This window comes from Crotalus tigris, unplaced genomic scaffold, assembly GCF_016545835.1.
Source record: "Crotalus tigris isolate CLP2741 ecotype Arizona unplaced genomic scaffold, ASM1654583v1 scf7180000017789.496130, whole genome shotgun sequence".
Lineage (NCBI taxonomy): Eukaryota > Metazoa > Chordata > Lepidosauria > Squamata > Viperidae > Crotalus > Crotalus tigris.
In genome coordinates, this window is record NW_024096636.1 from 125413 (window position 1) to 138550 (window position 13138).

General features: G+C 36.5%; 1 protein-coding gene across 4 annotated transcripts in view; it reads left to right on the forward strand.

Moving 5' to 3' along the window:
- FGD4 (FYVE, RhoGEF and PH domain containing 4) overlaps positions 1-13138 on the forward strand; it is a 136220-nt gene that overhangs the window by 57191 nt on the left and 65891 nt on the right. Inside the window, exon 1 of one of the 4 annotated variants that reach the window (XM_039342323.1) lies at positions 11349-11480. The exons of the other annotated variants lie outside the window; for them this stretch is intronic. Coding sequence (XP_039198257.1) covers positions 11456-11480 — 25 coding nt within the window. The 5' untranslated portion in view covers positions 11349-11455. Of the gene's footprint in view, positions 1-11348; positions 11481-13138 lie in introns of those variants that run through there. 4 annotated transcript variants of the gene reach the window in all.

Sequence of the window (13138 nt, forward strand, 5' to 3'; positions counted from 1 at the left end):
TGTGCACTATACAAATCTATAGTATTGCAGGAAATAGTCACATTATAGAATCAACAAAAGGGGGCGCAATGATTCAGGGGTTAAAGATGCTGAGTTTGTCAACTGAAAAGCTGACAGTCTGGGTTCAAGACCCAAGTGCCATACAATCGGATGAGCTCCCATTACTTGCCCCAGCTCCTGCCAACCTAGCAGTTTTAAAGCATGGAGTAGATAAATATGTACCATATTGATAGAAAGATAACAGCATTCCATGCGCCTCAGTGTATAATGATGCTGGCCACATGATGATGGAGGTGTCTTCGGACAACACTGGCTCCCTTGGCTAAGAAATAGAGATGAGCACCAGAGATGGGACAGTACTCATTTCTTTCTTAGCCAAAGGAACCAGCATTGTCCCAAGACATTTCTGGACATGACTGGACAGGGGAAACCTTTATCCTTATTTTTAGAATCAACAAGGGATTGTTTCCAAGCTATAACTGACTTGAAATTGTTCTGAAGTCTTAAACCAGTGGTTCTCAACCTTTTTAATGCCGCGATCCCCCCCAACCGGTCGTAAGTCAAGGACTACTCAACCGGTCGTAAGTCGAGGACTACTCAACTGGTGCAGCACTGTTTGCAGAATGGGACTTTTGGCGGGCTCAGCAGGGCAGAGACAGCCTGGACAATTCCTATTGGCTTTTGAAAGCCAATAGAATTAGACTCTATTCAAGAGAGTCTATTCTGTTGGCTTTCAAAAGCCAATAGAATAAAAGAGAATAGCACAGCTAAGGAAAAGGGGGAAAAAATGGCAGACTGCATTGTTTGGTGACCCCCGTGAAATGGTTGTTCGACCCCAAATGGGGTCCCAACTCACAGGTTGAGAACCACTGTCTTAAACCATCTTAAACACACTAAGCTGGATCTCTGCATGCATGATATGAAGTACAGTACAGAAGCTTTTCTTTGCAAACTACTCAGTGTTATAAAGGCACATCTTCAGAGACATTGTAGTAGGAAACTGGTTTTTATTTGGGCAAACTTTCATCTCTCTAGAAGTTGCTAAAACTTCAAAATCTTAAAGTTTAAAAATTGTGGTCAAGATGAAGCATTCTCTATTCCTGCTAAGGCCAGAAGCTTTTATCCCAACTTTTCTGATAATAGAACCCTGTCCTTCTAGATGGCCCTTGGAAGCAGCAGTTTGCTGTTCTTATAAATGCTCTTTTTGTTAGAATCTGGAATAGAGCTGTTGAAAATCTTACAAGCCTATTTTCCTTTAATGGCTTGTGGAACTAAACAATGCATTGTTCTCATGGACCCAACTTTGGGGAATATTGCCAGAAACTCCTAGTTATCTGCATACATTCTGCTCACTGTATCCCCTTGCTTTGTTCTGAGTTTGACTTGTTTTCAAAGTTCTATATTTTTGTAACAAGAAATGATGTTGATAGTATTTTAATAAAAGTAATAAATATATAGAGAGACAGAAACATTTTTAAAGCGAGCATACTTCTTTCTTCAACTGTTTACTATTAAATTCTGCACAATTCTTTACTACCAATTTTTGACAAAGTCTTCATTTTTTGAGACTGGGTTGTATTTTTGCTTGTTGTATACTTCATTATAATTTTAATAAGAAACTTGTTTTAAAAGATTGTACTGTACGTTGGTTACTGTACACACATCATCAACCATCACCAGATAAATACAAGTTAAAATGTTAATACAGTAAACAGTATTTAAAAAAAGTGAAACCAGCTACTAACTTTGAAACTGAAAACCAGTTTGATGTAGTGCAGGGGTAGGCAACCTTGGCTCTTTTATGACTCGTGGACTTCAACTCCCAGAATTCCTGAGCCAGCCAAGGTTGCCTACCCCTGGTGTAATGGTTAAAATGTAGGCCTAGAAACCAGGAGACTGTGAGTTCTAATCCTGCTTTAGGCATGAAAGCTGACTGGGTAACCTTGGGCCAGTCACATTCGCTCAGCTCAACTCCCCTCACAGGTTTGTTGTTGTGGGAGAAATAGGGGGAAGAAGGATTATTATGTATGTGTGCCACCTTAAGTTGTTTATAAAACATACTAAAGGTGGAATTAAAAAAACTAAAAAAAATACAATACAAATAATGTCTATCAACAGGAACAAAAAAACTTTAAAAATATTAAATACAGTACACACAATTGTCTATCAACAGTAATGAGATCTGTAATATAAAGAGAAACTTAAAGATTATCAGTACCAATGCATGAATAGCTATCTAGTTGACATTCAGAAATAATAAACTAAAACTAAACTTTCACAAATTTATAAATGGCTGTAATTGGAAAAGCCTATAAAGCCCTATAAAATAAAAACAAGAACAGATCAACATTTTCAAATGTTATGTGTGCTAAACTTTATCTAACCCAGGGGTCTTCAAACTTGGCACTTTTATCACTTGTGGACTTCAATGCCCAGAATTCCTCAGCCAGGCACGCTGGCTTAGGAATTCTGGAAGTTGAAGTCCACAATTCATAAAAGGGCCAACTTTGAAGACCCCTGATCTAACCTGTAAGACTGGATTATCTTCACCAGCATATCATTGCTAACCACACAGCAAATTTTTGTGCTTGAAATTCTGATTTGACTATTTTGATGAGACTTAGGAATGAGAATTAAAAGAACGACAACCCCGATTCCAATGGTGGTTTCTTTACAAGTGAAAAAGAATGCTACTCATCTCTTTATACTTGTTAAGAGGAGTTGACATGAATTTAGGTTGGCTTTCTCTTATTCCCTCATGACAGTGGAACTATTTGTTATAACTCCTGAACTTGGCTTGAGATCTGTTTACCAGCTAAGCTATAACACCCATCACATGTTCTTTATTAAAGCTCAAAAACTCTGTATATCCAGAATGAATAGAAATTTGCAGTTTACGAGAGTACGGCATTATTTCTCTGGATTTCTCTCTGTTCTTTAGACTGCATCCCTCAATCCTTCTTTCCAAGTAGTTTACAGGATCCAAATCATGAGTTGCCAAGGAAACAACATTCTTCCTGGCATTAGTTCTACTTCAGCCCTCCTCAGTTGTTCCTCTCCTTCTTCCTTTTATGTAATCTTAAAGGCTGATAAGAAAAACAAAGAAAGTGATGAGGAAGACACAGTTTAACAGGAAATTCTGTAAACTATTACATAGTACAGATTAATTTCAATTTACAATTACAGTTGAGCCCCAAATTTATGTTGCTAAACAAGACATTTGTTAAGTGAGTGTTGATTCACTTCATGACCTTTCTTGCTATAGCTGTTAAAAATTGAATTGCTGCAGTTGTTCAGTTAGTAATATGGTTGATAAGTTAACTTGGCTTCCTCATTGACTTTGCTTGTCAGGAGGTCACAAAAGGTGATCCCATGACCCCGGGACACTGCAACCATCATAAATATGACTCAGTTGCCAAGCATCTGAATTTTGATCATGTGACCCTGGGGATGCCACAAAGGTCATAAGTGTGACAAACGGTCATAAGTCATTTTTTCAATGCCATTGTCACTTTGAACGATCACTAAATAAACTGTAGTAAGTCAAGGATTACCTGTACCATCTACTTCTTCCAGTCACTGGCTGTTAGAGCCTCTTAGGATTTTTCTCCCTTGGACTTCCTTCCCTGTTACCTTTTTTGTGCTTTTCCCTTTTCCTTTCTCCATCCTCACTTTCAGAATAAAAACCCAAAAATCTAGGTTGCTAACCTCTTGAGCAGCCTAGAGAGCAAAGAGGAACCACACGTGGTAGAAGAAATTGTATCCTCTAACAAAGAAATTATTTCAATGGATGCAGCAAGCAATACAAATAAAGTATTAGGGACAATGCAAATGTAATTAAACTTTCTCAAAATTACCGGTTATGGCTATACTGTAGAATAGGAAATGAATACGTGAGTAAACTGTGCTGTTCAATTAACAGTTAATTGTAAGCTGGTGCTCCTCCTTTGAACATTTTGATACTGTTTTTCTTTCATGAATGGTGAAGTGAATCAATATTTTTTGATCCTATTCCTTATCACGGAGGTTACGAATAGCCAACTTCTCTGTGCTATTCGTGTCCTCAATTAATGACCATAATTGAGCCTCGCAATTAAGGTCATAGGCCATGAGGGTCAGAAAGCATGTGACTGATCAATTTTATGATCTTTTTTTTGCAGTGGTCATTATGTGAACACTGCAATCATAAAACAAACCAATTATTCCCTGTAGGTGTAATTTGCCAGAAATCAGAAGTAAAGACCAGTTTCTAGCAAAAATTTCATAATTGCAGTCACGTGACCAAGGGACACGACAAATGGCCATAAATGTGGGCCTATTGCCAAGTGCCACAAATGTGATCATGTGAGTGGAGGTGGTGGTCAGTGAACTTTGGAACTGGATATAAGTACAGGTGATCCTTGACTTACGACCACCCTTGAGCCCAAAATTTCTGTTGCTAAGTAAGATATTTGTTAAGTGAGTTTTGACCCATTTTACGATCTTACGGTTGTTAAGTGAGTGTGTCAAACCTTCAAATGCTCTGAATTCTGCTTTTTGGTTTCCAAGGGAGAGGCATTTTCTTAGTTTAGTCAAAACAATAACTTTCTTTTGGGAACCAAGGTCAAGCAGTCTAAATGTTTGGCAGGCTGTAGCTACCTTTAGGAAGCCTTCCAAAGGCGTTAATTGGGGATTGTGATTTATGACACATCAATGGGGTGGAGAGTTTAACTTTTACTTTCCGGGGTAGGTAAAATGAGGACCCAGATTGTTGGGGGCAATGTAAATATATATATATATATATATATACATACATTGCTTACTGGTGTACACCGCTTAGAGAGTGCTTGCACTTAAAGCGGTATATAAGTCTCATAAATAAATAAATAAACCTTTTGGGGGGTAACTTTCAGTCTTGGTTTCACCTACGTTCGTGCTGATATTATGTAGCCATTAAAATTGTTCTTTGAGGAAAGCAATTGCCTCAGAGTTCTTATTTCTTCTGGTCTCATTTATCAGAACCATGACAGAGTGACTGCAGTTGTTAAATTAGTGACATGGTTATTAAGTGAATCTGGCTTCCCCATTGATTTTGCTTGTCAGAAGGTTGCAAAAAGGGATCATGTAACCCACAGGACACTACAACCGTCATAAATATGAAGCAGTTGCCAAATATCCAAATTTTGATCATGTGGCCATGGGGATGCTACCATGTTTGTAATTGTGAAAAATGGTCATCGGTCACTTTTTTCAGTGCTGTTGTAACTTTGAACGGTTACTAAATGAACTGTTGTAAGTTGATGACTACCCATACCTTTTCGGAGGTCCTTTGTAACTTTGAACACCTTATAAATCGAGGACTACCTGTATTTCCGAGACTGTGGTTTGGGGATTATAATTCTTTCTTTGCCAAAATCCTGACTAGACGCTCGACTCACTTGAAATAAAGAAGATATTATCTAACAATGAAAGTTTTCCCACCCACCCATTTGTTGGAACAGTCTGTGTAAGTTAAGTACAGTAAAATAATTTATTAATGAAGGGAAATGCTCATAGAAAAAAAAGCCATGTTTTGATTTTAAAAAATGGTAAAATTGATTTAGACTTGAGATATGTTTTATGGATTGCTAGTTGAAGCAAGACACAGAAATGCTTTGTTTAAAACTGGTAAGAAGTATACGGCATTCTTTGTCAGTAGTATACAACTGGAGTTGAAGGCCTTATTTCACTCTTGTATGGTGATGGATGGGGTTACATTTAAATGATGGACAGGGGAGTGGCTTTGAGGAGAATTGAATGCAGTTGTCGGAAAAAAGGCCAAATATGTCTTAATATTGTCTTAAATATGTCTTAAAAAGGTGGCGCAGCAGTTAGGGTGCAGTACTGCAGGCCACTTTAGCTGACTGTGTTCAGCAGGTCAGCGGTTCAAATCTCACCGGCTCAAGGTTGACTCAGCCTTCCATCCTTCCGGGGTAGGTAAAATGAGGACCCAGATTGTTGAGGGCAATGTAAATATATATATACATTGCTTACTGGTGTACACCGCTTAGAGAGTGCTTGCACTTAAAGCGGTATATAAGTCTCATAAATAAATAAATAAATAAAAATATTTAATGTAATTTTCCTTTAGTAGGTACCAAGCAGGTAATTTGATAAGATCCTGAAGGACAGAGGGAATCTTTACAGACACTCCAACCACCAATTTGCTCCCTAAATTTGAAAATATGCTATTCTGGATCAACTATGTATTTTTCTTTAACAATGACAACATACTCAATCCATGTTGAGAATAGAATAGAACTGGAAGGGACCTTGGAGGTTTTCTAGTCCAGCTCTCTGTTCAAGCAGGAGGTTTCATTTAGGGGTGTGAATAACATTCTCAATTTAAGTAGACAAAGAGGTTTTGCTAGGCATACCGCAAAATATTTAAATCTTTTATATTTATCATAATCTTGATATAGAACTATGTAGATATGCTGGCCAATGGGCTGGGTTTTGTTTTTTCAGTTTTTATGTAGAGTAAAGAGTTTTAAAGCACAGCAGACATACTGGGCTGTTCATCTTCCATTCTGAGGTCAGATCACTTCAAGTGCATCTTTACTCCACCGCATCCTAGGGCTCTTCCCCCAGGTGTCTGCTGTATCATGTATCCAGGAAACAGAATATGGCAGAGAAGCAGGCTGTGAGGTGCAGGATCAAAAAAAGTTGATTTCTGAGATTACCAGTCAGCTGGCCTTTGTTTTCTTTTCATGATGCACTACTGCTAGATTGCAGCATATATTGTGCAAATACTAGCAAATGCGGCATATAATAGACCTCAATATGAATTTTTTTATTTAACTAAGGATACAATAATTGGTTCTTGCCTAAAGCCATAACAGATTTCATTAAACTAATATCAATGAAAAATATTTTAAAATTTTATTAGTGTCATTATTTGCAAAGAAAATTGGGATCTGTTCCTACTAATATATGACACTTGCTGTGCATCCAGGGTCATGGTTATTCTCTCTTTGCTAGTTACCTGGAGGTACAAGAGGTGCTGAACGCATCTCCAACCTTTGCTTCCCAAGTGCGGTGTCCTTCTAAAACATGTTTTGTTGCATATCCCAATAAAGAAACATCGCAAGAGGCTGAGTCACCCAATAATGTTTATTTATAATCCCTAGACTTCAAAATTATTTCTTAAAACTATTTCTTTTATGAATTCAATTGTTCCCTAGTTAAAGAGACATTTATGGTTTGCACCTAAGTTACATCTTATTCTGAAGCCTCTTATGTAAGACATCAGGTACATTTTTTTAAATGAAAAATTTCTTTGAGTTGCAAAAAAAGCAGGAGAAGGTTTAGGATTGGTGAGTTGGAAGGTGTAGAACTGTTCACTTAATTTCCTTGGAAATTAAAGGGCTCTTCACAGCAAGGCCTTGCAAATGAGTCACCTCTAGTTTTGGTAGATATTGCTAGAGAACTAGTTTGGTCTAGTGGTTAAGGCACCATGCTAGAAAGTAAGAGATTATGAGTTCAAGTCCTGCTTTAGCCACAAAAGCCAGCTGGATAACCTTGGGCCAGTCACTCTCTTTCAGTCCTTTTAACCTCACAAGGTGTTGTTGTGGGGAAAATAGAAGGAGGAAGAGGTCTTAGATACATTTGCTGTCTTAAATTACAGTATTTGTAAAGATAATAATAAAGGCAGCACTTCCGGTGGATCTGCGCGTGCGATGGCGGCTACCTTGTAGCCGTCCTCCTGGGAAAGTGTTAGAAGCGCTATGAACAGCAGACACCAGCTGTTGTGCGGTTCAAAACCTCCTTCCTGGGCAAAGGGAGGGAGGAGAGTATCATCTGAATAGTGGTAGAGCCTCTGATGCACCCCCAAGGTTTTCTTTTGGGGGGTGAAAAAAGTGCTCCCACGGAGTTCAGATTGTCTCCGCTTCCCAGCTGTTTTTGTCTCTAGGGACAAAACAAGCCGCTGCAACCACCGCGATTAAAGTGATCTGGTGAGTTTTTTTAAAAAGCGGACAGAGCTGAGTAGAGGATTTTGTTTTCTCTGATCTTATTTGGATTTTAAATTTAAAGATTTACTTTTATTCCCTCTTTCTGTTTTCTTCTTTTGCTGAAAGGGAAAGTAAAATGGTGATTGGTAGGTTTTTTGGTTTTTTTTTTTTTTAAATGACTGGAACGGAATGGAACGGATTTGATTATTTATAATGATTTTTTGATGTTGGGTTTGGATTTTAGGAGGATTATTTTCCTTTTCTGTTTAACTTTTTTTTATTTTTTGAAGGATTTTCTTTGTTTTTTGTCCTTTTTTAAAAAAAATAACGGAACGGATTTTTTCTGTTTAATTATTTTTTTTTCTCTTTCCTTTTCCTTTTTCTTAACTTTTTTCTTTTTATTATAATGATCTCCTTCTGAAGGAGTTTTTGATTTTTTGGAGTTAATCTCCCTTTTTTTTTTGCTTAACTTTTCTTTCCCTCCTTTTTTGGGGTAATTTTTAAGAAGGAGTAAAGATTTTTTAAGATGGCTCCAAAGCGTCCAGTAATTCCCACAGCTCCTAAGGTGGTTTCTTCTTCGGTGATATCATCAGTGCAACAATCTAAATCAATAGCTTCACCCTCTCCTTTGGCACAGTTATTAACGATAAAGGATTTGCAAGATACAATGGGAAATGCTATATCTCAAATCAGGGGAGAAATGAAAGAGATTTTAGTGGAAAATAATAGGATTTTGAGGCAAGATATAGTTTTGGCTTTAAAAGGATTTGCCTCTGTTCTTGAAAAGTTGAATTTTCGTGTAGAAGAGGTTGAAGATAAAGTGCAACTGATGGAGGGAAAATTTGAAGGCATGGAAAAAGAGATGGAAAATTCTCAAGATGAGATTCTTATGCTTCAATATAGAGAAATGGAATATGCTTTAAGAATTAGAGGCTTGAAAGAGTCTTTGCAAGGAGATCTGAGAGAGATGGTTGCAAATGACTTTGCTGTGATTCTGGATAGAGAAAAAGAGGAAATATTTAGTGAAATTGAAAAAAACATTTAGAGTTAACTCTGTGGTGGCAAAGCAAAGAAATCTGCCAAGAGATGTGGTAATTTATTTTGGGAAAAGATCCCTGCGCAATGAAATTATACAAGCCTTTTATAACAAGAGGTTCCAGATTGCTTCACAAGATGTTATAATTTTAAAGGAGATCCCATCTAGAATTTTAAGAAGAAGAAAGGAGTTTGCTTTTTTAGCAGATGAACTTAAAAAGAGGCGAATGTTGTTTAGATGGGACGTTCCGACTGGAATGGTGGTGAATTATCTGGGGACACGTTATAGACTTAATACTGTTTCCAAAGCAAAAGAGTTTTACACTTCGGTCCTGGGGGTATGTACATCGCCACCTATCATGTCTAAAGCTTCGGAAGAGAAGAAGGTAGAATTGCAGTCTGAAGAGCCTATACTGATGAAAACTGGGAAATTTCAGATTGAGGGGTCTCAACAAGCTGAGATGAAGGAGCAGAGAATAACCCATGTAACACATAAACGTAAAGAAAAGGAGCAACAGAAGAAGGAGGTTAAGGAAGCCTCACAAGCATTTGTTTCTGAGTCTGCGGGAGAAGCAAGATCTATAAACTTTTTGGAGCAACCTTTAAGGGCAGACTTCCAAGCACTTCTTTTGAGGTTTTTGGATAAGAGAGATTGATAAAGAATGTATAGATTGTTTTTAGGTTACTGATAGATTACAGTTTACTGTGGATGGAATTGGTTATTGGTAAAGAGGAGAGAAGATTATGGAGATTGAATGAAAATTTTAGATAAGAAGTTTAGGTTTAGTAATTTAAGGAGTATTTAAAAGAGTATTTTGTTTTAATGGCATAATTAACGTTTATATGTTTATTTTTGTGTTTGATGATAAAGAAAGAGGGAGAGATTAGATTTTATATAATATAAGTATGATATGGAGATTGAATGAAAATTTTAGATAGGCAGTTCATGTTTAGATATCTAAGGAGCATTTAAAGGAATATTTTGTTTTAAATATGTATAAGGGAATTTCAATGTTATAAGTAATGTTTATATGTGTGTTTTTGAGGGAGTTTATAAAGAATGATGGATAAATTTTAAATAATATAAGTATGACATTAGAAAATGTTAAGAGTATTTTATAATGTGTTTAATGATTGTAATCACAATTTTTTTTGCTTTTTATATATTGGTCTTAAAGTATTTTATAATTTGTTTAATTATTGTAATTAATTGTTTATAAGTGTTTAAAATTAACTATTTTATAATTTGGTTAATTAACGTATTTAGATTTGCTTATGATTTACATGTGTTTTAAGATTTTTTCTTTTCAATTTTAATTAAGCCTGTATTCAGCTCTGGGAAGGTCGGGGGAGGGCAGGGGAGGGTTGGGAGGGTTTGGGGAAGGGAATTTCTTTTTTGTAAAAGTTAAAAAAAATTCAATAAAAATAATAATAATAATAAAGGCAGGATATAAAAAAATAAATATTCCCTAATGGATCCAGTGGTTGCTCTGCAGGGTCCTTTGGCTAAACTGCATAGATAGTTCCATTCTTGGAAGGGTTACAGTGAGGCCCCCCTCAAGATAGGCAGCAAGCTTCCAAGGCTGCATGACACCCCCATTAATTGTTGAAATACATAATTCATGACACTAAAAACTTTTAAACACAAAACTTGTAAAACAAACTCTGGAAAAGAAACTACAAAAGTTATTTCTAGGTGACCAACGTGGCGGTTTTTGCAATTGTTTTATCACGGTGAAATGCCTGTATGTCCAATCCAAACCAGTCCACTGTCACATGCCAAAGGTTTTCTTTTTAGTCTTCACAACCATTTATGCTGTAATTAAGCTTTCTTACTAATTTGTGTATAGCCATCATTCATGCTGCCATTCTGCTCTAAGTTTTATATTCCTCTCAAATAAGCTAATAGAACAAGATTCGTATGTTAAATAATCTCGTTGAAAGCTCAATAGAAGTGGCACCAAGAATGTGCCCAACTTACAAAGAGGGAGGAAAATTTACAGAAATGCCTATTGTATTAGGTAGCATTGTTTGGCTTTCTCTTTTAATACAGAGCTTGAAGAATTTACACAGATGTAATAGCTGTTGAAAACCTTTTAGCTTCCCCTTGCATTTTCCTTCAGTGGTTTGAAAGCTTGAACAACTAGTTTTCCCTTTCAGCTATTTAACCAAAATAAAATCGATGCTTTTTCTGCCTTCCCACAGTTTCTAGCTCATTGTGGTGTGCTCTGTGATGCATTCTCTGCAGTGCAGAACCCTTAGGGGAGGCCAGGCAAATTGGCTTATGATGCTTTTGAATTATAAACTTGCAGAGTGCAGGGATGTAGAGCTCCTCCTAGATCTGCTGGGCTTGCCGGCTGAAGAGAATCTAAGCCTATCATATGATCTTGCTATTGCGAAAGTGAATTTTGTCGACATAACAGCAATAGATTGATGTGGGTATCAAACCCATGATTGCCATGGCATCTGATCTAGGTAAGGGGAAGCCTTGCTCCTGTTTAGAGGATTTACCATAGTCTTACCATGGAATTCAAATATTCTTTGCCTGCATTCTTTTCATAGTTTTGGGCACTACTCAAATGAATTTAAAACATGCCTCTCTCTTCGGTAATTTAAAAATGCACAAATATCCCCATTGGAATGCTGTCGTCTCCCTTCCCTCTTTGTTCCAAATTCATGCTTTGTTTGGCAAGCAGAAAGTTTGGCTAATCTATCATAAAAAATACTGAGTTAGTTTTGGTATTCTTGTTTGATTGCTTTAATTTGTTTATGATTAGACTAGCTGTAAGCTTAACTGATTTTTTATTTCTCATTGTCTACCTTGCACTTACAATATGAAAATCTGTACTGTTCTTAGTTCATTGCTGATAGTGCTGAATGATTCATTTATTTAGGCATTAACCATACATCTTGGAATCAAATGGTGAAGATCAAGTTTTCTTCTGACTAATATATTGTGCAAGTTTTCTTCTGACTAATATATTGTGCAACAACACTAGTCCTTTATTTAAGTGACACCTTTAAATATGTGCAGTAAACTGATGTAAATTGAAATGCACATTTGAATTCAAGCATCCAAGGTTTATAATAGCTATCTATATTTTAATGTAAAGGTACCTCAAAAGACTCATTTTACAAGCTTACTCTCAGGATGTATGTCCATAAATGTGTCTTTTGTTTTGCTTAAAAGTATGTTTTATTTTAAAATGGGATTTCATATACATACCCAGTAATTTTTTAAAGAGAAAGAAGCATAAAGAAATATCATTTGTGCCTCTATGTCTGTCTTTGCAGGCATGGGTGCAGTGTGTGGGAATTAGGGTGAATCCACCATAGATGATGCAAAAGGACAATAAAGGAACAGTTAATGTTATTAGCTGTTTATGAATACTGCAACTAACTGTGTTTAAGAAAATGCTTCATATGAATAGTATGCTTCATATTTCTTTGTCCACCATTATCAGCTTCCATGCAGAAGCTAAAAGACTTGGCTTAACTCTGTGAGTAAAATCTGTTGCATTCTCTTTGATAGGTTTTTTTTTTTCCTTTTAGTTTGCCATGGCATACTCCCCCTCTTACACTTAACAAGTTTTTTACTTCTAAAAACTTGCTAGCAATTGGAGAGGCCAACTTTCTGGTTTCTGCTTTAAATCACTTCATTCAGTTCACTGCCTCTAAGTAGCACGGAGGCCGCAAGTAATTATGCTATATGTTTTTAGCAATAATGTCTGATCTAATGGAATCCATCCAGAACTAGGAAAAATCTGGCAGGTCAGCCTCAGTTGAGTACTGTAGTTCCTTTTCCAAAAGAAGCAAACTATTCGTCTGTTGTTGGGATTGATTGTAGCTAATAGGCTCAGAGATTCAGTGAAAAGATGAGTCAAAGATGAGTTAGGATCTGGAGGTAGCAAATCAATGATAATCCTATTTATTCTTATACACAGCTGCTTATAGTAACAAGATGAGACAAAATGTATATTCAAATATGTGTAAATATAATAACAAAGAAATAGTGACTTTATCTTTCAATGCCAAAGTGATTACCTTAACTGTTTCTTGAGCTCTTTCCCTACCCCCAGCCCCTGCATTGTGGTGATACAAGCCAATAATAATGATTTTCCTTGCTGTGTTTT